This window comes from Perna viridis, chromosome 4 (genome assembly GCF_037379345.1).
Source record: "Perna viridis isolate PV_CMFRI_1.1 ecotype Kerala chromosome 4, ASM3737934v1, whole genome shotgun sequence".
Classification (NCBI taxonomy): Eukaryota; Metazoa; Mollusca; class Bivalvia; order Mytilida; family Mytilidae; genus Perna; species Perna viridis.
The window spans coordinates 42,447,770-42,471,066 of record NC_142448.1 but is presented as its reverse complement, the minus strand read 5'-3'; the positions used below and the strand labels follow the sequence as shown (position 1 = coordinate 42,471,066).

At 32.1% G+C, this 23,297-nt stretch overlaps 1 protein-coding gene across 1 annotated transcript in view; it reads right to left on the bottom strand.

The window, feature by feature from the left end:
* LOC148620157 (sperm-tail PG-rich repeat-containing protein 2-like) overlaps positions 1-23,297 on the bottom strand; it is a 68,635-nt gene that overhangs the window by 14,167 nt on the left and 31,171 nt on the right. The window contains exon 10 of the mRNA XM_088580780.1: positions 14,294-14,477. Within this exon, the coding sequence (XP_088436906.1) occupies positions 14,294-14,477 (184 nt within the window). The remainder of the gene's footprint in view (positions 1-14,293; positions 14,478-23,297) is intronic.

The window sequence follows — 23,297 nt, the reverse complement described above, 5'->3', positions numbered from 1 at the left end:
ATTTTGATTTACAATTGCTGATTTGACCAATTACCCAAAACCACATAAAACATTTACTTCATGAGCAATAACCAGTATACCTTTTAGCACTGGCTATTAAAAGTATTCATTACTGAAGAATTTGACAAAATGGCTTGTTAGTCAAAATCCCATAAACTTGACCATATACATTTGCACTAACACTGGTCAGCTTTACTATGGGACAGGCAAATGCATCTCTAGAATATCACAGAAAATCATTTTTTCCTTTAGGTTTCTACCTATGTGTTCAGACAGGCAAAACCACAAACTTATGTTAATTTTGAAATTGAAAAAAAAGTGAAATATCCTTTGAAAATACCATAAAACAACAAAAGCTCATGAAACCATAAAAACCTTAACAGAATAAGCACAAATTTAAATTGTTCAGTGCAAAATATTCTTTAACTGATATAAAAGGAAACCAGCTTATAAAAAGGATGGCAAATAAAGTACAGTTTAACTGATGCACTATATGACAAATTTTGAATGCCCTCCTAGCATATCTAACTGGCGTCATAATCAACATTGGTAATTTTGTTGTTCGCCTTCTGGGTCATGCTTGATTGACATTTATCATGAAAATTATGACTTATACATATGGTATACAGTACTTTGATTTTCAGACCCTTGAGCAGTGTGTAAATGCTACAGGCTTAAAAGTAGAATTCAATTTCAATCAAAAGTATGCAAACTTTTTACTGTATATTTAGAAATTACATGGTGCATTTTTCCATATTTTGTTATTTTTAACCAAAACACAATTTTTTATCCGTGCAAAATCAAGATAAATGTTGATTTATTCGTAGAAAATTTGAAGTTTTTTAGTTTAAAGCCAAGGCACTTTTTTGTTGTTGATAACTTCTGATTCAGTATTGACACAAAAAGGATTTTCTCTTAACCCAAATTAGGGAGCAGCTAATTACATATATATTTGGTATTTATCTATATCAATTTTTCTGGTTTGCATGTACTTCTAAATTTTGTTGATTGGATATGAGTGTGTTATTCTTCGATGCAAAATAAGGATTTCCTTTTGTTTTAAACTTCCTGGTCTGAAAGGACCACAAAGACCATTAAAATTCAGGAAGCCCATAATAATCAGTGATTCTTTATTCTTTTAAACTACAATGTTTTATTTTTATGGACTTTGCAGGAATTGGTAAAAAATCAAACCTTTGGTAACTATAGGAATTTTTTGACTCAAACTTAGCATTTTGCTGGATCATTTTTAGGCCAAAAATAATTTCAACTTTTTATTAATAGACATAGTTTGTCCCTTTTCAGAGTTATTCAATAAATTTTAACAAATGTACAAAAACTGACAGGCTTCAGTCAAAAATGCCCTCCCTCCAACCATCACCTTGGCTGATAAAAAAAAAATTCTTAGAATCTAAGAAGTTTTGAAGAAGCCAGAACCAGCACCAATGCCGATATAAACAAAGTTCTTGGAATCTAAGAAGTGTTGGAGAAGCCAGAACCAGCACCAGGGCTGATATAAACAAAATTCTTGGAATCTTAGAAGTTTTGGAAATTTCAGAATGACAAATGTTCAATCAGCCCACACAGAGATATTCTTATCTTTATGGGTTTTTTCCCCGCTATTAGACAAAAGGGGCAAAATGGAGTATATAAAGGAACATTTACCCAATCTTATCTCTCAATTATATAAATCTCTCAATAGAATAAACAAAGATGAAAGATATATCTAACTTCTATGATATATGCCTGGAATATTTATCTAAAATTGTCCACTAAACTGCTTTCAATCTCCCAGAAAATAACATTAGTTCAAATTGTGCCTTTGTGATATGAAATCCTGTATCTAAATTGTCTGATTTATTAGAACAATTGAGTAAATTTTAGACAAATCATATAATTAGTAATGACAATATCACTGTAACTGTCTTACAGGATCAAACACTCCTTGGCCATTGTATATATTTAATTTCCGTGATTAGCTTGAACTTGGAGAGATAGACCCACTACAAAGATCCACTAATTCTCCTAAACGAATAACAATTTCTCTAAATTAGGGGACATCCAGGCTGAATGGGGAACTTAAGTATCACTGATTGCCTTCTGTGCTTAGGTAATAAATATAGCTAATATTTCCTACTATATATGAGTATAAACACAATCTGCCTTAGTATAAGGAGCAATCTGAACAACTTATTGGTTTTAGTAATGAGCAGAGACCTTCATCATACAAACGATTATGCCATTTTTATTATTGATAAACAATGCAAGAGAATTTGGTTGTCCCCAATTAAGAAATATTGCTGCCTTGAAAAATCGTAAAAATTAAAGTACATTTTGAAATGCGGTTATTGGCTATTGATTATTAAATTAAGGTGAACTTTGAAAGGAAGACAGACTGATGCTGTCTTAATTGGCTATAATACAGACACATTATGACATAACAGTACATATGTAATAATGATTGAATTATAAATAAGAGTTTTATTAAAATGGGACTGATATATTCAGAACAAGGTAAAAAAGATTACAACTTGATAAGCTGTCTTATTGGGTTATGCAACATCAATTAAGTATAAGTCTTTATAAGATTCAGGCAAAGTGGGAAAAATCTTAATCCTGCATGTCAAAAACCCATCAATTTTACTCAAAGAAGTCTTCTTTTTATGAAATGATCTTATCATCATTGAAGATCTTAAGAAATTTTTCATTAGAATGTTGGAAAATAGATATTTTGACTAGGTTATCTGCCCTTTAATTTTATATTTTATTTAATCAATGTAAAATAAATTCTTTTTTCGTTATTATAATACTTGATCCTCATGATTACACTGTCGAAGTGATGGATCAATATTTCATACCATGTTTCACCAACTGCCTGATTCTTAGAGAGACTGACAATTAATAACTGAGGTTCCTATAATGTTTTAAGCCAAATAATATATTTAACATAACACCAACAGAGAAATTTAAAAAAAAAAAATTAAATGAAAAACTTTTTATATAAAAAAAATTGTTTTATAGAGTTATCACTGAGTCCTTATAAAAGGCCACATTGGTAGTGACAATTAGGAATGCAGATTGCTCATTTTCCTATTGAAAAAATCTGAATCGCTAATAACACACGATCATTTCTTACATCATAATTATAAGATTATGAATATCACTGAATTATGGACCTCCTATTATCAAAGGATATTTGTGTTGGCTGAATGAAAGGCTTTTGAGGCAATAATACACAGGCATTTCTTACATCATAATTAGCAGATTACTTTGTATGAAACCTCTAATTATAAAGGAATCAATTTTGCTGTCATGTTTCCTAAGTAAATAGATCCAGGTGTGGAAAGTATAGACAATATTGTTCTGGGCCATTTCATGTATTTATCTTGCGGAAATCAAATTATCTGCCATGTTGTATGAGATCAAAGAGGAGGCAGCACCCCCATCATAAGCACCCTCAGCTGGCAGTACATGTCGCTTCCATTAGACTATCATAACTGGTTTGTTTTATCGAAGTTAATCTTGTTAGGTATATCAAACAATTGTTTGGTCAGATTCTTCTGATACACTCATAGATGTTTGTTGGCTTTTATGTTTTTGTCATTGTTTATTGTTGTCTAATTGTTTTGACTTGTATCTGATGCTTGAACCGTTTTTTAAAGATGTAGTTAAATTCTCAATGAAAGAGCAACAAGATTCTTAAAGGAGTTGATGATTTGTGATTGCAAACTAAAGATTCTAGATAAGACCCCAGTGGGCTATGTGCTTGATGAATGATATATCCCTGGTCCTGATTCTGATCTTCTATGAATCAGGCAGTAAATGATCAAGAGACCTAATTTTCTCACTATATTCTTACCATGTTGGAGTTTTGTACCAAATACTTAATACTCGAAGTAGGAGTATAAGTTATCTAAAGGGGAATGTGTAGATGGCAGGCATTTGGTCCTTAACAAATGGATACTCTAAGAAGTATAACATTACACTCAATGACAAATTTTCCTTTTTAAGTCGGTAATTTTGTTAGTCATAAAACAAGAAGCAGAAATGTGAGACAGACCCGAAATTGCATCCCAAGATATGGAACCCCATACTGAAGTTGCATATCAAATATCTAGTGGCTAGATTTACAGTTAGGGAGAAAAATGTTACAAAAATATCCCTGCCTACCCAACTGCTCAACTTTCAACATTCTATAAGCCTATTTGGAAGAGTGCGACCTTGCCACCACAAAAGCTGATCTGCACAAGTGAAAGAGTAATCAAGGGAACCAGGATTCTAGCGGAAATCAAAAGAATGTGATGCAGGGACAATGACCAAACATACAAAACACACAAACACAACAAAGAACATAAAGTAACTAAAATAAAACATAGAAGTAACTAAAGCAAATGAGCAGCTCGGACTCCACTTAAAACTGGGAGCATGGACCAGGTGCACCGGTAGGGTACACCTAGCCAATAATAGAAGAATCAACATCTTGAACTATTCAATTTTTTCTTATAAATACATGGAATGTACATGTACTTCCGAATAAAGTTTTCATCTACATGTACCTTCTAAGATGCACACAAATTTGCATCCAGATAAAAAAAAATGTCTACTATGCCTAATTACATGTACTGGTTTCATGCTGAACATTTGCCTAATCAATAATCAATGAGAGCAACATTTGTGTATTCAATGTATCAGACATACAACAAACCAATTAAACAACAATAAACAATAACATTGGATAATAAAAAACAAACATTCACTGTATATAAAAAACACATCTTAATAATCTCTGTTTGATACTTACAAGATTACTCTAGGTAAACCACTCAAGTTATTATTAATTAATGGACAGTACATGAACCTGGGAAGTAGATGGGCATGTGGTTTTGGTTCTGGCCTGGGTTCCTTAAATTTCCTCAAATCTTCAATTTCAAGTGATTTGATTGGTTGAGATTTAAGTTGAATTGAAGATTATAGGAAACTTACAGTTTTTGAGGAAAATCTCTTTTGAGATTCTTTATGAAACCTGGTCCAGGGCTCAGTTTCTTAAAAAAAATCTCAAATTGAGATTTTCCTCAAATCCTTCAAGTTTCCTCAAATCTTCAATTTCAAGCATTCTGATTGGTTGAAATTTGAGTTCAGGAATTTGAGGAAAATCTAAATTTGTGATTATTTATGAAACTATTCTTAATCACTGGCTTATAAATCTTTTTCTTTTTATGCGAGATTTTAGAATGTTTCTTATGTTAGGACGCTTACCCTACCGGTGCACCTGGTCCATGCTCCCAGTTTTTATTGGAGTCCGAGCTGCTCATTTACTTTTGTTACTTTGTATGTATGATTTTAGTTACTTTATGTTCTTTGTTGTGTATGTCTGTTTTCCATGTCTGGTCTTTGTCCCTGGATTACAGTCTTTTGATTACCGCTATAACCTTGGTTCCCTTGATTACTCTTTGATTACCGCTATAAACTTGGTTCCCTCAATTACTCTTCCTGAAAACCTTATAGATTCTTTAGGGACAAATTTTCATAGTCTTTTTTTTAGTTTTGCTGAACCATAAATATTAATTTTCAAACAAGATGACTCAATGCAGTCTTCAACATATATTTTTCACAGCACAAGCCAGAAGGGCTTATACATTTTTTTAAATCTTCAAGCCCTTATGAAATATTAAAAATATTGACAGACAAATGTACATGTATTTCAAGATGACAGAATTTGTATTAACAAACTTCCATAAACTGCATTATATTAAATTTCTTCAACATGAAATCACGTGCATAAAATAAAACAGATGGCTATTAAACAAATTCTGAAACAGTTTTATATTTTATTATTCATAGTTGAAAATCACTTGCAAAATAAGGGGTTAAAGTTCAACTAACATAGATAATGACAATATAATCATTTTCACAGCCACAGACGTAGAGCTTGTGGCCAATTTCAAAGACTGCCAGCGAAGAGGCATTGTAGTTGATTCTTTTTTTTTATTGACTTCTTTACAGGGTTATTATACAAGTACTGGATGGAAAATTCTACCCTTTCCTTGATTGCTTGTTATTGGAAAATAATTAGGTCCAGCAATAAGCTGTTGACGGGAAGTACACAAAAACCTGTTACCATATTATTCTAAGTACAAAGTGAGGTTGAAAAGGGGTGTACAAGGTTACTCCCCTATTAATTTGACAAAAATATTCTGTACCAAAAATATACACTAAGGATTTTAAGTTGAAAACTCTTAATTTAACATAAAATGCACACCCACAATTAAAATTGTGAATGGCTCTATACATGATCTGACAAATTTGTGCTAATTCATTATTGCCAATAAAAAAATAACTCATCAAACCTATTGCATGAATCAAAATTGAGAATTTTGCAGTGAGAGCATGATATAGAATTTAAGACTGCACTGGTTTTAATTATTGCTTATTTGGCCTGCACTATCAATTTTGCACTAATTGAGACAGCAGTATTGTTCCTGAAATCAGAGATTCCATTGTGTTGAAAAAGGATAAAGTTAGGGAGTGTAGAGAGATTGTATTTCATGCAGGGTGGTAAGGAACTACATATATGTCAATGAGGATGTTTGGCACAGCAAAAAGGAGGATTATGGGAAGCATTAGGGCACAGAGAGGGTTGTTAAGCATTATTTTATTAAGGTCTGTTGAACATGATGTCATTGAGGGTTGTGGACCACCATGTTGAGCACAATGCCATTAAAAAGGGGGGGTGTTGAATGCAATGTAATTTTGGCTGTCAAGCAAATGCCACTGGGGGTTGTTGAGTGTTATGTAATTTTTGGCAGTCAAACACATTGCTATTTGGGGCTGTTTAATGAGTGCTATGACATTAAGGGCTGTTGAGCACTATACATTGAAGATTACTGAGCACAGTGTTGCTAAGCATTGATCATAATATCAATGAGAAATTTGGAGTGCAATGTCAGTTAGGGTTGTGAAATGAGGAGAGTGACATTTACTATGGGAGAGTACTGTTTATTATGATATCTGAGAGCACTGAAAGATTGAATGAAATGTGGTGTACCATATTTACTGGTGCATGTAATAAATGATTCAGATGAGCTTTTAATCCTGTATAGTACCATCATTGTCTGGTTGGCAAGATGAAATTTTTTTGACAGAAAATGCAAATGCACATTACAGCAGAGTCTTATATCTTGGTTCACAGTGATACCTACCCCCCCCTACCGCTTCCAATCACGATATAAGGTAAACAAACAAAGAGCGCTAGTTAAACAGGAAGTTGTTGAATTTTTCTGAAAATGGATCCCACCATATAGCATACCTACAGGAAGAATGTGTCAAAATTTCAAGCCACAGTGACAAGTAGTTGCTGAGAAAACTGGATGAAAAAAATGTTATGTACACAGAGAAACAAAGAAACACCGAAAAGGGTAAAACAGTATACCCACTTCCCCTTTGGAGTGGGGGTATAAAAAGAATTGCCTTTACTGAAAGTCTAATCCATAAAAATGCTCAACCAGCTTTAAAGACTGTTACCTTAGAGACTAAAGTGTAGCACAACTTTCAAGATTGTTCTCTTTGCCACACTAATGGTACCCATCATTTCTACAGATTCTTCACTCAGCACCAGAACTTATCATATTTATGTATTTACTCTGCAGAGGAACCAAACTATCATCATGGCAGATGAGCTCATCGACTGACGGAGGAAGAAACATCATGTTTGTATACTCTATTCCGACACTAATGGTCAGATCTGGTTTATTTACTGTCCACTATTAATGTTACAAGGTGTAACTGATGATGACTAAATTAGAACCAGGGTTACGACTTTGTAAATAGATTAATAGATACAGACAAAATTAATGTGAGAGGTGGTCATGGTGCACCATTATCAGAATGAATCAAGAGCGAGAAGAACAGATGTACAATACTCTTAACTGGACACATGTTTTTCTACTGTTTCTAAGTGTTTTATTGAATCTGTGCCATGTTTTTAGGTTTTCTATTGGAAGTTTGTTTAGCTTTTCATATACTTCAAAACTTGGTCTCTTTACTAAGTAGTACTCCAGCTAAGAATCATGCAAAATGTGATTTATGGTTGGAAAGCCTATATATTTTTATTTTTTATATTTTGTTTAAAACGTCATAGTAAACAGAAAGTAACATGTGGTTGTTCATAGGAGATAAAAACAATATAGAATGCACTGTACATTTCAAAATTAAGGGAAATAACTCTGTAAATGACACTCAAATACAATAGAATCTATTGGATTTTCAATGTTGATTATCTCTTAAGAGCAGGCAGATTTTAATGAATAATTACACATTTCATAGTACAGACCCATAAAACAACTTAATTACAAAATATGTAGCCTTTTTTTTTTTGGTGTATCACATATTAAAGAATTTGCATGATTCTTACAAAGACTGCTACTTAACTATTAGTATCCTTTGTATAGAAAGCAAACATCAATCAAAAGGTATGCAGAAAATTAAAAAAAAACTTTGAAAAAAAGAAACTATTGATAAATGGTTCAAGTATTAAAAATAAGGGGGATCAAATAATTTGTCTAGTTTAACACTACTGACATTAATGGTGACAAGGCCTTTACAAATTAAAGCATGGATCGTGTCTCTAAAAGTCAAATTGTTAAGATCATAAAAAGTTATGCTGCAGAATGCAGTGATTCATAAACATTTCTTTATTTTTTCATTAAAGATTAGTATTTGATCCATGGAAAGTTATAACCATGTTTCCTGCCGATGTTACATAATCTCAGACAAAGAAAGAATATGTGAGCTTTAAAATTTGAGAGGTTGATAATACAGGAAGACAAAATTAGAAACACAACAGCCATTTAACAGTAAGTGAAAATCAAAAAAAAGTTTGAATGTTACTAAGATACTATAACTCCATAACACTGGCAAATAAGCCCAAGCTTAGGTCACTACTTAAAATAAGGCATTAATTGAACATTAAGTGATAGATACCATGCCACATGTTGGTGAAAAAAGGGGGGTGGCATAATATCTTAACTCTAAACTTACATTTTGAATTTTGCTGAAATTGAACTTAACCTGTATTTTATGGAACTAAACAACTGCACAAAGTCTGGAGACAGACAGACAGACAAACAGACAGACAGACAGACAGACTGATGGACGCACAACTTTTCAGAGGGTATCACATATTAACCTTTCCACATTGTATGGAGGGGTTTAAGAATCAAGAAGTATTGTGATAATTAATTCATAATAAGAATAACCCTTTCAAGCATTCAAAGATCTTGTTTTAGCCTCAAGTTGGAAAATCTCAGTTTGCAGTGACCTCTATATATGATATGCCTTACCTTCCTACTCCTATAAATTCAATCAAAACCCAGTGAATCGGTTAGAAACACATGCATTTATGAGGATTACACATAAAACCCTTAAGTTGGATTATCTCCCTTTCATGTGTTCTGACAGTAATTATCTTCATTCACACTAATCTACTGATGATGCTTAACCTTCCTATAAAAATTCATCAAAATTTGTAGAGCAGTAAAGGAGGAGTTGCTTAGATATTTTACTAGATGAACAGAAAGACAGACAATATGATTCCTATGTATACTTCCTAAACTTTACATGAAACCCAAACCATATTATAAATTAACTTTCAGTCTATGAGATTTCTCAAATGCCATAAAATTACACAAACTTAGTGTTCAAGAATGTTTGAAAGTTTTCATTTTCCCTGAGTCATTTAAGCATAAAATCACTTTCCCACAATATAAATAATAATTTCACTTTCTCTGGGTCAAATTCACATGCCATGGGTGACAGGAAATTGGAAATCTAGAACAATGATATTGGTTAAAGGAAAGAAAATTCCAAAACTCTCTGAGATATCAACATGCATTAAAGCAACGGTTGTTCCTTAATAACATATCTGAATCTAATAGTTTTTAGAAGACAAGTGTTCTCCTTAAAAAAAAATGGAAACTGCATAATGTTTTAAAACCACTTAAAATACATCTTAAGAAGAGCCACAGAAATTATCTTTAAAAGACTTTATGGCCTAAATGGTACTTGTTGTACCTTTTGATCTGCCTAATGTTTGGGTTCACTGAAAGACAACCAATTTGTTCAATCATCAGATAAATTATCATGCCAATACTGTTAGTATCAGAACAGTGACAGATAGATAGTTTTCTCTACATTCCAGCCACATAAAAATCTGCACCATCTATAAATCTGTTGGTCAGTTGGCCTGAATGACCTACGACCTTACTGACAGAGAACAGGTGTATGGGAAAAGTGATTTTATCACTGCCATAGCAATGATAAACAGATTCATAAAAATGCCTTTCATACTGAGAAAAGAAAGATAACTTGATTTTTAGGGTATTTTTACTCAGTAAGAAGTAATGATTTAGATTGGGAGCAATTTTAGTTAAGTGTAAAAACACAGTGTGAGATATTTGTAAAATAGGTTGATTATTGTTATTATAGAAGCCATTTTATTTTCTTGTATTGATTGTCAACAACCACTACCCCTTTTTTGTAACTCCCACCGCAAAATGATTGACTAGAAAAGGCCCCCATCCTTTGCTGTACAATTACAGACTATTAAAATTGAAGCCCTTTCGGACTTAAAAAGAGAGGTTCAAATTTCCTGTTAATCACATGACCTCTTTATCAGAAAAAATTATGCAATTAACAGGAATATGCATTAACAGAAATGATTATTTCGAGAGAAAATATTTTCAATGTTTAAGGGAGCTATATTCTTTTCTCATGTCTTAATAGAGTTGAGCCTTAGTGTCTAGTCAAAAGAAAGAGAATATATTGTTGTAAAAACAGATTTCTAAGAAAACTAAGATATTTCACTAACAATGTATTGTTATTTTACCCATGTAGGTACATTTTTAAGTAAATTTTGAAAAATACTAATGCAATTAAGAGGAATTTTTAATTTTTGGTTTTATGATATGCAAATAAGAAAAATTTCTGGCATGGATGAGATGAAGAATGTTTTTGTTCTTTGAGTTTATATGCAATTAACAGGAATACACAATTAACAGGTACGCAATTAACAGGAATATGCAATTAACAGGAATATGCAATTAACAGGTATGTGATTAAGTGGAATCCTCAGTACATTGTAACTGATATAAACAGACTTTAATATTAAAGTGCCAGCAGCCCTTTTCACAAAAAATTGTAAGGATACAATTATTTACAAGTGGAGACATCACAATACTTTGATATAGTACAATGCCATAACTTATGACTAATTTTACACTTTATGATTTTTGTGAAAAGGACCACTGGTTTAGACAGTATTTAAGATTTTTCCGACACAGTCAATATAGTTTTGCTTTTTTACCCTTTGACCTTAAGGACGCTCTTCCATGGAAATGCAAGTCATATGATCAAAATTCTGTTTCCAGATTGGCCAAATACTGATAACTTAGTGGGGTTCGAAAAAGAAAATGAAATTGCATGCCATGCGTTATTTCCTGATAAAAATTATAAGTAAAAGGTACAAATTTTACTGTGCTGGCTATCTTTTTTTTTAAAGATAGTACTTGTTTAGGGTTCAATTCAGACTAGTTTCATTGTGCCATATAAAAACAGGAGCCAGTTAGGTAGGAGTACAATGATACCACGATGACGAGGATAAGTAAGACACTGTCGGCAGAGATGAAAAGAAAAAGGAGGGGTAGAATGTAAACAAGTCAAAAAGCAAAGATTAAAGTTGTACTCCCAAAGTAATTGGCTGAACTTAATTATGACATTTTTTTTAAAAAGAAATCTGGCATCACTCGGCTCACATCACAGAAGATCAACAAGTTGTTTAAGTCCATCAGATCTCTTGAAACAAGAATCTGTAGTATAATCTGAGACAAAAAGCCTGAAGACTTGTTAAAATTACAATAATTTTTCCAATTAAGCGATCTGTTCTTTTTATGTTTAATTCCCATGCTTAATTTTCAAGAACACAGAGTCTACAGTCAAAAAAGTTACTACATAATCATGGCTGGGAATTTAAAGTGATTCTAATTCAGCTGAAGCATACCAGAATGATGACACAAGTTGCTTCATACATACCATGTTATAGCCAGTCAGATTTAAATTTGATATTTCGATTATATCTTAATTTATAGGCCTATTTAAAAGTCATGCAGATGAAAAAAAAATCAGTATCTGATGCTCCAATGTAATGATTATTTCATTGGTAGTAAATTTTAGCATAATACTTTTCTACACAACTACTTTTGTTGACTTTTTGTGACTTTTATTCATATTTTTTCTGAGTTTCAATCAGAGATTGCAATATTTTTTTATGGTTTAAAGAAGGAAGGACTCATCCTAGGGATGTGCACCAAAAAGTTTTACTTTATAAGCATTTTGGATGAATGAAATGGAACTGAATTTTTGAACCACCAATTTGTGCATCACACTTAAAAGGACTAGTACCTAATTATGTCAGTCCTTGAGCAGTTGCATTCTATCCTATAGTATCTTTAGAGTCAAACAGTCTCATAAAACTGTCAATATCTTTAAACTTCAACAAGGTGGTCTAAGGTTCAGAATTAGCTGCAACAAATCCTAAATTAGATAATTTTGGATACATTTGCAGCAAAGTACCTGGTTTATTTCACAATCGAGGCAATCTTAGTTAAACACTCAAAGATTTAGTATAAATTTAATTCTGCCTCATGTTCGTGATAACCATTGATTGGAAGTGACTTCAGTTAATGGCATCTCAGGTACAGATAATCTCCATTTTTTTACAAACTACAAAAGCATTTGAGAGGCTGTCAGATTTGCTTAACTGGAAAAGATAAGATAGAGGCTGGATAATTTGTTTTTGAGAGGGTTTTATTTTGAAATTTGTATAGCGAAATGTCAACAGTATAATTTACAAGAAAAACAGATATCGTGTGGAAGAAATAAACACTGGATACACATCTCACACTGACATAGTGTTTACATTAACAAAAATCAAAATTCATTTCACCACGAATGAAAAGAACTTAAAGATTTTCGGTAAAAAGTACAGTGCCATCTTCAATGTAAATAAATACTTGAGCAAAAAGCTGAAAATCTTTTTCCTACTAGTTACATGTCTGTCTTATATGATATATGTTGGGGAAAGTCATAAACAAAAGCTTATCTTCAGAAAGCAGAAAGACAAAATTTCTTTTTTGTCTGCTTCAATTATGAGTAAAGCCAAAACAAATGTCACTACAAAAGATTAAATGAATTGCTAACTATAAATCAACACACAAATAAGTTTTGTTCTAGACAAAAAAATCTAAACACAAGATTTATGTCAACTTGGAGAGTATTTGCCGACATAGCAATACATGTACCATAAATTGCCTTCTACAGTGAAATCTGCCTAAACTGAACCTTTTTTCGGACTTCAAAATTGGGTTGGTTTAACTGGGGTTCTGTTAACAAAGGTTCAAAATACACTTAAACTGAGATGACGCTACAATACAAGTGTCTGGTTTAGACAGATTTTAAGGATTTTCCGGAATTTAGTTTAGACAGGTTTCACTTTATAAAGGAGCAGAGACAAGAGAATGTCAACTTTGAGAGTTTTTGCCCATATAGCAATACATGTACAATAAATTTCGCCTACTACAAAGATCAGAGAAGAATGAAGGGTGGATGTACATGTCATGGTTATGAAGTACCAATAAATAATATGTTTTACATGCATGACAAAGGCACATGATAGGCAAATAAAGAAGGGATGATATAATGTAATGATTTCACATAGAACTATCCCATTTCCTGATATTACTCAATAATAAACTTATAAACCTTGGCTTGATAAATCAAATTATACACAATTAGGGCACAGATCTATCTGACAATATAGAAAAAAAGCAAGTGAAAAGAAAAGCATAGACATTTTTTTGTATAATCATAAATATTTTTCAGATCTTGAGATGATGATTCAGGTTTAGTGAAAATTTACATAAATCTGAAATTGCTATGGAAGCACTTTTTATTGAATTTTCATAGTTTTTTATTGATGCCTCAGCCAGACACATTAAGACTAGATTTTTTTTTTCAGGGCTTCAAATTTACATTCAATAGTGGCAGAACCTGGACTTTTTTTTAGTTTCAAAGTAAAAGTCCTCATGAAGAAAACCGAAAATCCAAAATAAATCAACAATGAAATGGGTTGAAGGTCCAGGACCTAGGAAATGAAATTTCAGAGGTCCTTTGTTAGAAATTGAAGGTTCAGACCTCGGACAACCACTTATTTGGACCCATACAACTCATAATATCTTCATACCTGGATTTTCCAAATCTGGCTGATTAACCACCTTGTCTCTGGCTGGAGCAAATCTAGAAGCTGCTGTGAGGAAAGAGCCTTGTTTTCTATTGGCATCATCAGATCTGGGTTTAGCTCTATCTGATCTGATTTGAGATTTTTGGTAGGACTGTGTTACTTCATAAGAACCAGGTGGTGGCAGTTCCTGTAGAAAAAAAAAAGATTTAAAAAAATTGGCAAATTAACATTTTATCAATATTTATAAGAAATAGGATGATAGTGTAAGATGTGATATTCTGTCAAGAAGTTCAAGGGTAATCAAGGGAACCAAGGTTATAGCACAAATCAAAATAAAGTAATCAAGGGACAAAGACCAGACATAGAAAACAAACAAACACAACAAAGAACACAGAGTAACTAAAATCATACATACAAAGCAACAAAAGTAAATGAGAAACTCGGACTCCAATAAAAACTGGAAGCATGGACTAGGTGCACCGGTAGGGTAATCGTCCCCTGCTTTTCTAGAAATGACACAAACTTATGAAAATAGCAAATCTCTACACTATATGTACTAGTCTTGACTTTTTGTAAAGCATGCATCATTTGATTGGTTGAATTTCAATTATTTTTCAAGAGTAAAGACAAGCTAAAAAGCTTATTTCAAAAGCTAAAAAAATATAGCAATTAAATGGAACAGTAAGTGAATCTCTGCCACACAATGGTGAAAATGTCGTAACTTTCAAAATGGCTTAACTCAAAACCACATTTTGGATTTTGTTGAAAATTGTAGTTAACCTGTATTTCATAGTACTAAACAACTGTTTCCAAATTAATTGATCCCTTCTCAAGTTATCAATTGGAAACCATCATGGAACGGACAGACAGATGAACACACAACTTTTTGGAAGGTATTATATAAATCTCACCAATCTGTGTGGCAGGGTCAAAAAATTTTGTAGCTAGGTACTATTAAAAACAAGACAGACATTACTCATGAAGTGGTTTTAGTTACACAACAATACCTGATAAAATTTTAAAATTTTCTTTTAAAAAAAAAAACCTTTCAACTTAAAAGCTGTTTCTTGTCACCAAATCAAACATCTGATACATCAATGTCATAAGTATAAAAATTTTCTGATCAAGTTTTCCTATACTGCATGTCAATTAGTTTTTCCTCAAGATGTTAATCATTTTTCAACCGCATACATAACAATGAAATTTCCCAAAAAAGACAAATCATGTCATTACCTAAGAATGCAATTTTTTTTGGTAAGACTTCCTCTATTCAAAATATCTTTGTTTACAATCAATGAAGCATGACTGCAGCAATAAGGTTGGGAGAAGACTGACTCCCTTTGGGTGCATCAAAACTGTTCAAACAGGTGTAGTTATGACTGATGACCACAGATAAAACTGATCACAGTGTAATTAAATATAGTGATAATTTTATTTTAAACATTTGTAATTGTAAAATTGTCCTCACCACAAGTCTACATGTCAACAAAAAGATCAATGGAAAAACAGGAGTGTTTTGGTTTTTAACTTGTTCAAATAGATATTATATGTAGTATTATTGCTCTGGGGGGATCCGATCCATTCACGAAAATATATGAGCAAAAACATGTGGTTTTGTGGTTCTAAAATGACAATTCGTATTGATTGGCCAAATTCCATATACCAAAACAAAATGAATGACAACTTCCATACATAAACTGAGGTCTGGGACATTTAAAGTTGGATTTTAGAATACAAGAGACCGATTGTTTTTTCTATATAAGCAGTCCCCGTATTTGTAATGGGCATTTAAAATAGAATTAACTATGTAACCTACGTACTAGTCCAATAATCATTTGAGACAACTTGAAAACAACCAGCAACCACTTACACAAACAGCATATTTTCTTGATTATTGTCTTAATTCCTTAATATTACATTTAGTTATATAGTGATGGGAATTTTTCAAATAATTGCACATTTTTTCATACATTATCATCTTTTCCAAAATAAGGACAATGAAAGTGTTTTTCTCCTTTCAGTTACAATCACACATTCTCTTTAAGTATAGCACCTTTCATTCCAATGCAGGTTTTTTTTCCCTTAAAGGTAAAATCATACTTTCTCTTTGACTGTTTTCTCCTCCCATTGAAATTTGATTCTCCTTTCAAGTTAAATTACACTTTCTCTTTGACTATAGCCCACCCCTCTTTCCCAAATGAAGGATTTTCTTCTCCTATAAATTAAAATCACACTTTCTCTTTAACCACAGCCCCCAGCCTAATTAAGATTTTTTATTTCAATTAAAATGAAACTTTTCTCATTAATTATAACCCTCCCCAACCCCTAATGTAAGTTTCCTCTTGCAGTTAAAATCACACTTTCTTTTTGACTATAGCCCACCCTCCAGGTAAAACAAACTAATTATTGTAGTCCCCCTCAAAATGATTATAAATACTTCAAATGGAGGAAACCATCTAAAAAATACATAAGATAATTGCATGCTTTTATAGTATTACAATGTACTACGAAGTAGAACAATTTCAATTTCATCTAAATTTACTTAAATTAATTTGTTATGACTTGAAGTTCATGTTGTGTCATTGTGTCATGTAGGTACAAATAGCGAATGTGTGTCCAACATAAACATAGCCTGAAAACTGGAAGTCGTAAATAAAAAAAATATTAACATGTACCAAATTATTATTAATTATTGACAGATAAATATTTACCCTACAGGCAATACTAATGAAATTTCTCTTTTATGACCTGTTCTACTTAGAGATAGTTAGCAGTACAATAATAAAGTTCTGATTTACTACGAATCTTTCAGGTGTTGAGCCCAAGGGCCAACGGTTAAAGTCCAGCTGAATAAATCATATGGATACCAATGGTCAAGTCGTTGTTCGTCACATAAAGGCATGTCCACAAATGTCAAAATATAAAAGGAACGATTTAGATCATTCAAAGGAACATTATTCGACAACAGTCTGACATGAAGTTAGCTTTAAGCCCATAATAAGGTCAAAGCCGCTTTGACAAAGGGGCGGGAAAAATCACATTAGTTGTTCCCTGTAATTACTGACAAGGTTCGAGTACATTTATTTTGTTATAATACAGTCTAGTCTATACAAGAATATCCTATACACACAAAAATCGTTATCTTTCTAAATAGCAGGGGTAAGGGACGTTAATAACTTATGATTAAGCCATTTTGCTTTCATTTAATGTACACAGTCAAAGAACAACCACAATATAAGGTCCTATTATGTCTGCTTCAGAGCAAGGTCTATTTTTTGGTCGTTAGGTTCAAACTGAATATATTACATGTAGATTAAAAAGGCGATCAAAAGGTCACATCTTAAAACATAGTTTACAAAGCATCCATTAGATATCCATTTTCTACACCATGGGTATTTAAGTCAGGTGTTAACCGCTAACTTACTAAATTAGGGATTACGGTAACAAAGCAAATTTCATACCACAAAGTTTCTTCAGATTAAAATAACTCCCTGATAAATATCCACCTTGGTACAGCGTAGTTCTGGCAAAGTCCTCATAAATTCTATTAAAATCAGTTTCTAATATTGAAGTTGTCCTCTTAATTGGTACACAAGATTTAGTTTAAAGCAAGTTTGACTATAAAAGCATGACAACTTCTAAGTTGAGGAGGAATTTTGAGTTATAAATTCAAAAATGAGTGGTGAGGGTGGTAGTTTCCAATTCCTTAATGGAACAAAAGCACCAAGGGAGTCTTATTCCAATATTATGATTTGCATTCAATAAAAATAAAAGTATCCCAAACAAGACCAAAGGAGTCTTAATTTCAAGACAGAAGATGAAGCTGATAAAAAACTTCTTAAATAAAATATTTCAATAAATCAGTATTAATAGGACCACAATATCTGATATATTTGTGACACTTTTGGAAAAAAGAGAAAAAAAACAGCAGTAATTCATTTTAAATGCAGGACAAAAAGATCACATATCAACATAACTTAGACCATATAATTACAGAAATACAACAGAGTTATAATACAACCTTTCTGCAGTGAAATAAATTAACATAAAAATTTGTAATTTATGAGCAGTTCAAGGCCATAAAACAATTATACCATCATATCCAGCCACAATTTGTATACAGCTAATCAAAATTTATACCCTATAAAATAACATTAAAGTTATTGTATATCATTTTCAAAGATTTGTAGACACTAAAATAGAGTTTAAAGTCATATTGAACAAAGCCCTGATGGGGGTATATGGTACTTGAAAAATGTAACTGGAGAAAAACGTTTGTCTACGAAGGTACACACGCCACTTGTGTGTCATTAGACTCTGTAAACACCGACTCTTGTTAGGCTTAGTGTTTATAAACTGTTACATAAACAATTCTGTAACATATGCCCAATACAATATTGTTTTTATTCAGCTACAATTAAGTTTTGACTGACAAGTTTCCCAAACTTATTATTGGCTCGTTAATTTAAGAGTTACTGCAAACCAGAACAAGATTTCACATAAAGAGTTTTAATAAACAACATCTTTTGAACTTCACGTCTTCAGACAGAAATTTCTAAATTCAGACTTGTTTACCAAATTTTCAAATATCATACGTCGGCCATAAATTAAAAACTGAATCATCAATGTCAAAATTCATGTCTGCAATGATTAAGTCATTGAAAATTAGATCGATCACTTCGTAAAATCAAAAAAAGGAGAGGCAACATAAAGGAGGGGTCGCTCGGGCAAACACGAAAACGGAAGATAAAACAGTAAATATCATGATAATGTGGCTTTAGACAAGCATTCACTATCTTCGTAGACAACTCCCAGTCTCCTAAGAAAGTTAATTCACGTTGGCGGTAGTGAATCAAAAACCACATCTCAGACTTTTAAAGATAAATTTAAGAAATTTTACAGCTTTGGAAATGAGACTAATATACAAGAGACAAACACCTACTGTCTGTATTTAAAAAAAAAAGAAAAAATTTAAATCTAAAAGTGCAAAGGTTGAGGTACATCAATGGGTGATTTTGACCCCTTAATCTTATGAAAATTGATGTTCGAACATAGCAAACTTTTACTTGCTGAACAAAAGTGTTATACAAAAGTTGAATTGCTCATATTCATAAATTATTTATGATCATTAATAAAAATGACCACTTTTCTTGAATGGTACAAAACAGGGAATTAGTTACTCATTCAACATGTAATAATAGTGTTTGTGTCAATGTAGACCCTTGTAATATTTGATATTTTTAAACATTCTTGTCTATTTAGTACTCAATGTGGTGGGGGGGGCAAAAATACTCCTAAGTATTCCTTGTCTTTTAAAAAGATGATGAATCACAAAAAAAGGAGGGTATAAAAAAGCATTCTTAAAAATTTACAATGACATAATTGTTTTAAAGCTGACATCTCTATCCTTTATATGGACAACTGCATCAAAACAGATCTTTCTTTTCCCAAAGAAAAAATAACTTTTTCCCATTTTGTACTTTATAAATTGACAGCCTTGTTCAGTAAACTTGTGCAGATGTTCAAGGAGTATACTAATCAAAAAATTACCATATCAAATATTTTCATGAATGTGGAATGAGTTTATTGAAACCACTGGTACAAACCACTTTCAGTTTTCATATTAAGTTTGGTAATCACACATGTCCACTATCGATAAAAGCGGTGTAAAGTAGCCACGAAACTATGGCAAAAATGAGCCTAACATGAACTAGAAAACTTCATCTTAAAATATCATGGGAAAAGTTAGCTTAAAACCTTTAAAAATGAATTAAGTAAATACGGGTCAAATAAGACTAAAATATATTGAGAAAACTTTTGCAATTTCAATCTGCAGCTAAGAGAAATGTAAATATCAAAGTTAAAACTAAGGTCACAAGTGAGCAATGTTCAAATATCAATACAAAATTTTATAAAGTGTTGTTTATATAACTTAATTACAGTTTACTCCAAGTTGAAGTAAAGTGAACTTTCTTTGAATAATGCCATTGAGAATGATCACAGTATAGAAAGTATTAACATTTTGATAGATAGAACATTTGTTTTATCTTTTAATGAAATCTTCGCAAACAACATAACCTGGGTTACAGCAAAATCAAGTACCTCATATCCCGGACACTATTGAATCATTCCAATCTGCAAGAAAATGCAATTATGTAAAGCCAAATTATTGCCAAGTGCAATCCATTATTGTGAAATATGTATTGTTCAAATATGACTAAACTACGGTTTCGCTACATTTTGTCTTGACCAAAAGAGCATAAATCACTGTGACCAAATCTGGCGGCGTAATATTCGGTTGACAATGTCACCATTCTTTCTCTGTACAAATAGCGTTTGCCTGATTAAAGCACCAAAACACGTGTGATAACACAGAAATCAATTGACAAAATGCTTCTAAAAGAGCATGATATCGGGGTACTATAAGATATTTCTCATTCTACTTAATGGTATTTGTCTGTAATAGCATAGAGCGGCTTTAACAGCAAACCAACATTGATTTGCTCCATCAATGAATTTGCATACAACAGAGATGTAAAACTTGTATCTCCAACTGTCATCATTGATTGTGAATCCATAACATGGCCATATATCTCTACATTTCCTTAGTGATATTCTATCTCTTGTCAACGACAATGTTAGGAAATACTTTTCTATGATAAGGCCATAACAATTATATCTGATGTTTGTTGGAAACTTTTACTGTCATGCATTTCATCTATTTAAAAAAAAGGAAACTGATGACTGATCCTGCTTTGAGATTTGAGGTTATAGAAAAACCTTTACCATGAAAGCAGGAAACTTTTCACATGTTTGAATGATAAAGCATATCATGAAACAAATAAAACATAAATGCAAAGAAAAAAGGAAAGAAGACCAAAAAATAAAAAGATCAGCCATGAGGGACATGCATCAATAATAAAGCATACTGTGAAATCTGTCTGTAGTGACCAGGGAGAGAAAAATCATGGTCACATTAGACATATAGTCTTTATAAACAGGTTAGTTTTACATAAAAGGCAATATCTGGGGATACTTTAATCATAGCCTTTTAAAAAAAAAGTTATTGCTAAATACAGATGGTCACTACGACAGGTTTGACTGTGTTTTGAAACAAATGAAGGGAAAAAATCAATGAAAGTACATAGACCTAAATGAAGTCAATCAAGGATAATAATAATTCATATTTTTTATTCTGAAAGGAACCAGATTTACAACATAAGTACCAGTATCTCCTATTAATGGAATATGCCAAGGAGTTCATGTTTACACCAAACAGAACATGCACTTGAATAGTGAAGTTGTTTTTAAGAAACTGAGCTAAAATTATGGGATACATAGATAGATAAAGATTAACAGTGAGTGTGCTTTAATAATGCATTGAAATGCACTTGAATCACATCACTTGCCCAATATTCAGGTAGCATTTCAAGTCATGTTGAAAAACTTTCATCTCCAGATACTTGAACCACTTTGCCCAATTTCAAGGTAGCAATTCCGAATGTCTTGGTGGCATTATAAAGGTGTTGAACTTATAAAGAAGAGAGGACAGTAGAGCACATGATACATAACATACTTGTAATAATAAGCATAGAAATGGACACCGGCATCACAAAACTTAATAAAAAATAACTGTCTGTGGTGTCAATAAATTCCAAGACTTTAAATGAAGTTCCATGGAAGCATAGAATATTCTCAGACTTGATTATTTTGGAAGTTATATGAGACCAAGGTCTGGTTCCCTTGAGCGGTCAATGAAGTCTTCTTTTTCAGAATTTCAGGTAAAGATGACTATAATGCAGAAAAGCTTTACTGATATTTTTCATGACTTTAATGGAAAATATCTTGTTGATGTGCCTGCCTGCCCTATATCAGGAAACCTTTCAATATTACAGCAGGAAACAGCCCTGTATGGCCATTGGAATTGACTCCAAATGAATTTTATAAAAATAATAATGCATGAATAAATCAAAATCAAAATTGTGGAATCCATTTACTGAAAATACATAAACAAAAGCATGCTGAGTGCTATTTCAATGAATTTTCATCAAAGAATGATGATTTTCATTTTTAGAAACAGAGATAAAATGTAATTCATTGTTTTTTCTCAATGTACTTTAGAAATGATTTAATGTACAGAGTCAGCAATACTTCAACATCTATCCACTGCCTGCAGCTTGTGGTTTGAAGATTTACATTAATTTTACCAATAATAACTTTTCAACTCAAAATAATGTTAGTTTTCATATTCTTTTATCTTTGATGGTATTTTAGAGGCAAAATGATGAATTTATGGGTTCATCAATTTTAGAAAAGTTAGAAATGAAACTTAAAGGAGTACAGTTTTAAAAGGGGGACAAGGGGACATTTTACCCTCCCCCTTTCTAATAAACTTGGAAAAATTATAATTTTGGAAGGTGCAATTAGAACAAGAAGGCATTCCAGTGCATTTTATGATATTTAGAATAATATACTTAAAAAATTTTTATGAAAAAAAATGGTTTTGCTTTCACATCATGATATTAGCATTTCAATAGTAATGTAACTAAATAGAGCACATAAGGTTTCAACATTATTCAAGCATTTATGACTAAATTTGTTTCCCATTTGCATCAGCATGGCACAGGACACATGACAGATCAGGGAGACACACTTGTCCTGTATAAGAGGTTAGCTGAGACACTACTGTGGAAGACCTGGAAAAGTATATTTTGATCAGAATATTAATAAACATAGTGCCTTTTCTGTACAGTGTTTGGTTGTTCACTTCCTATTAATTCATTTTCTGGTCCTAAATTTATTATGCATGAAAAATGACGCGGTTTGCACCTATAACGATGAATTTACTGGTGTTTTATTCATTAACTCAGACTTCATTTCCTTAAAGATTCTACACACAGTGGCAATCCACAGAATTACAAAGGAGGGAAGGGCACAAAACCTAGGACTTAAAATTATTTTTTTTATCAACCAGTGACTTAGTTCACTCAGAATCAAAGCTTCCAGA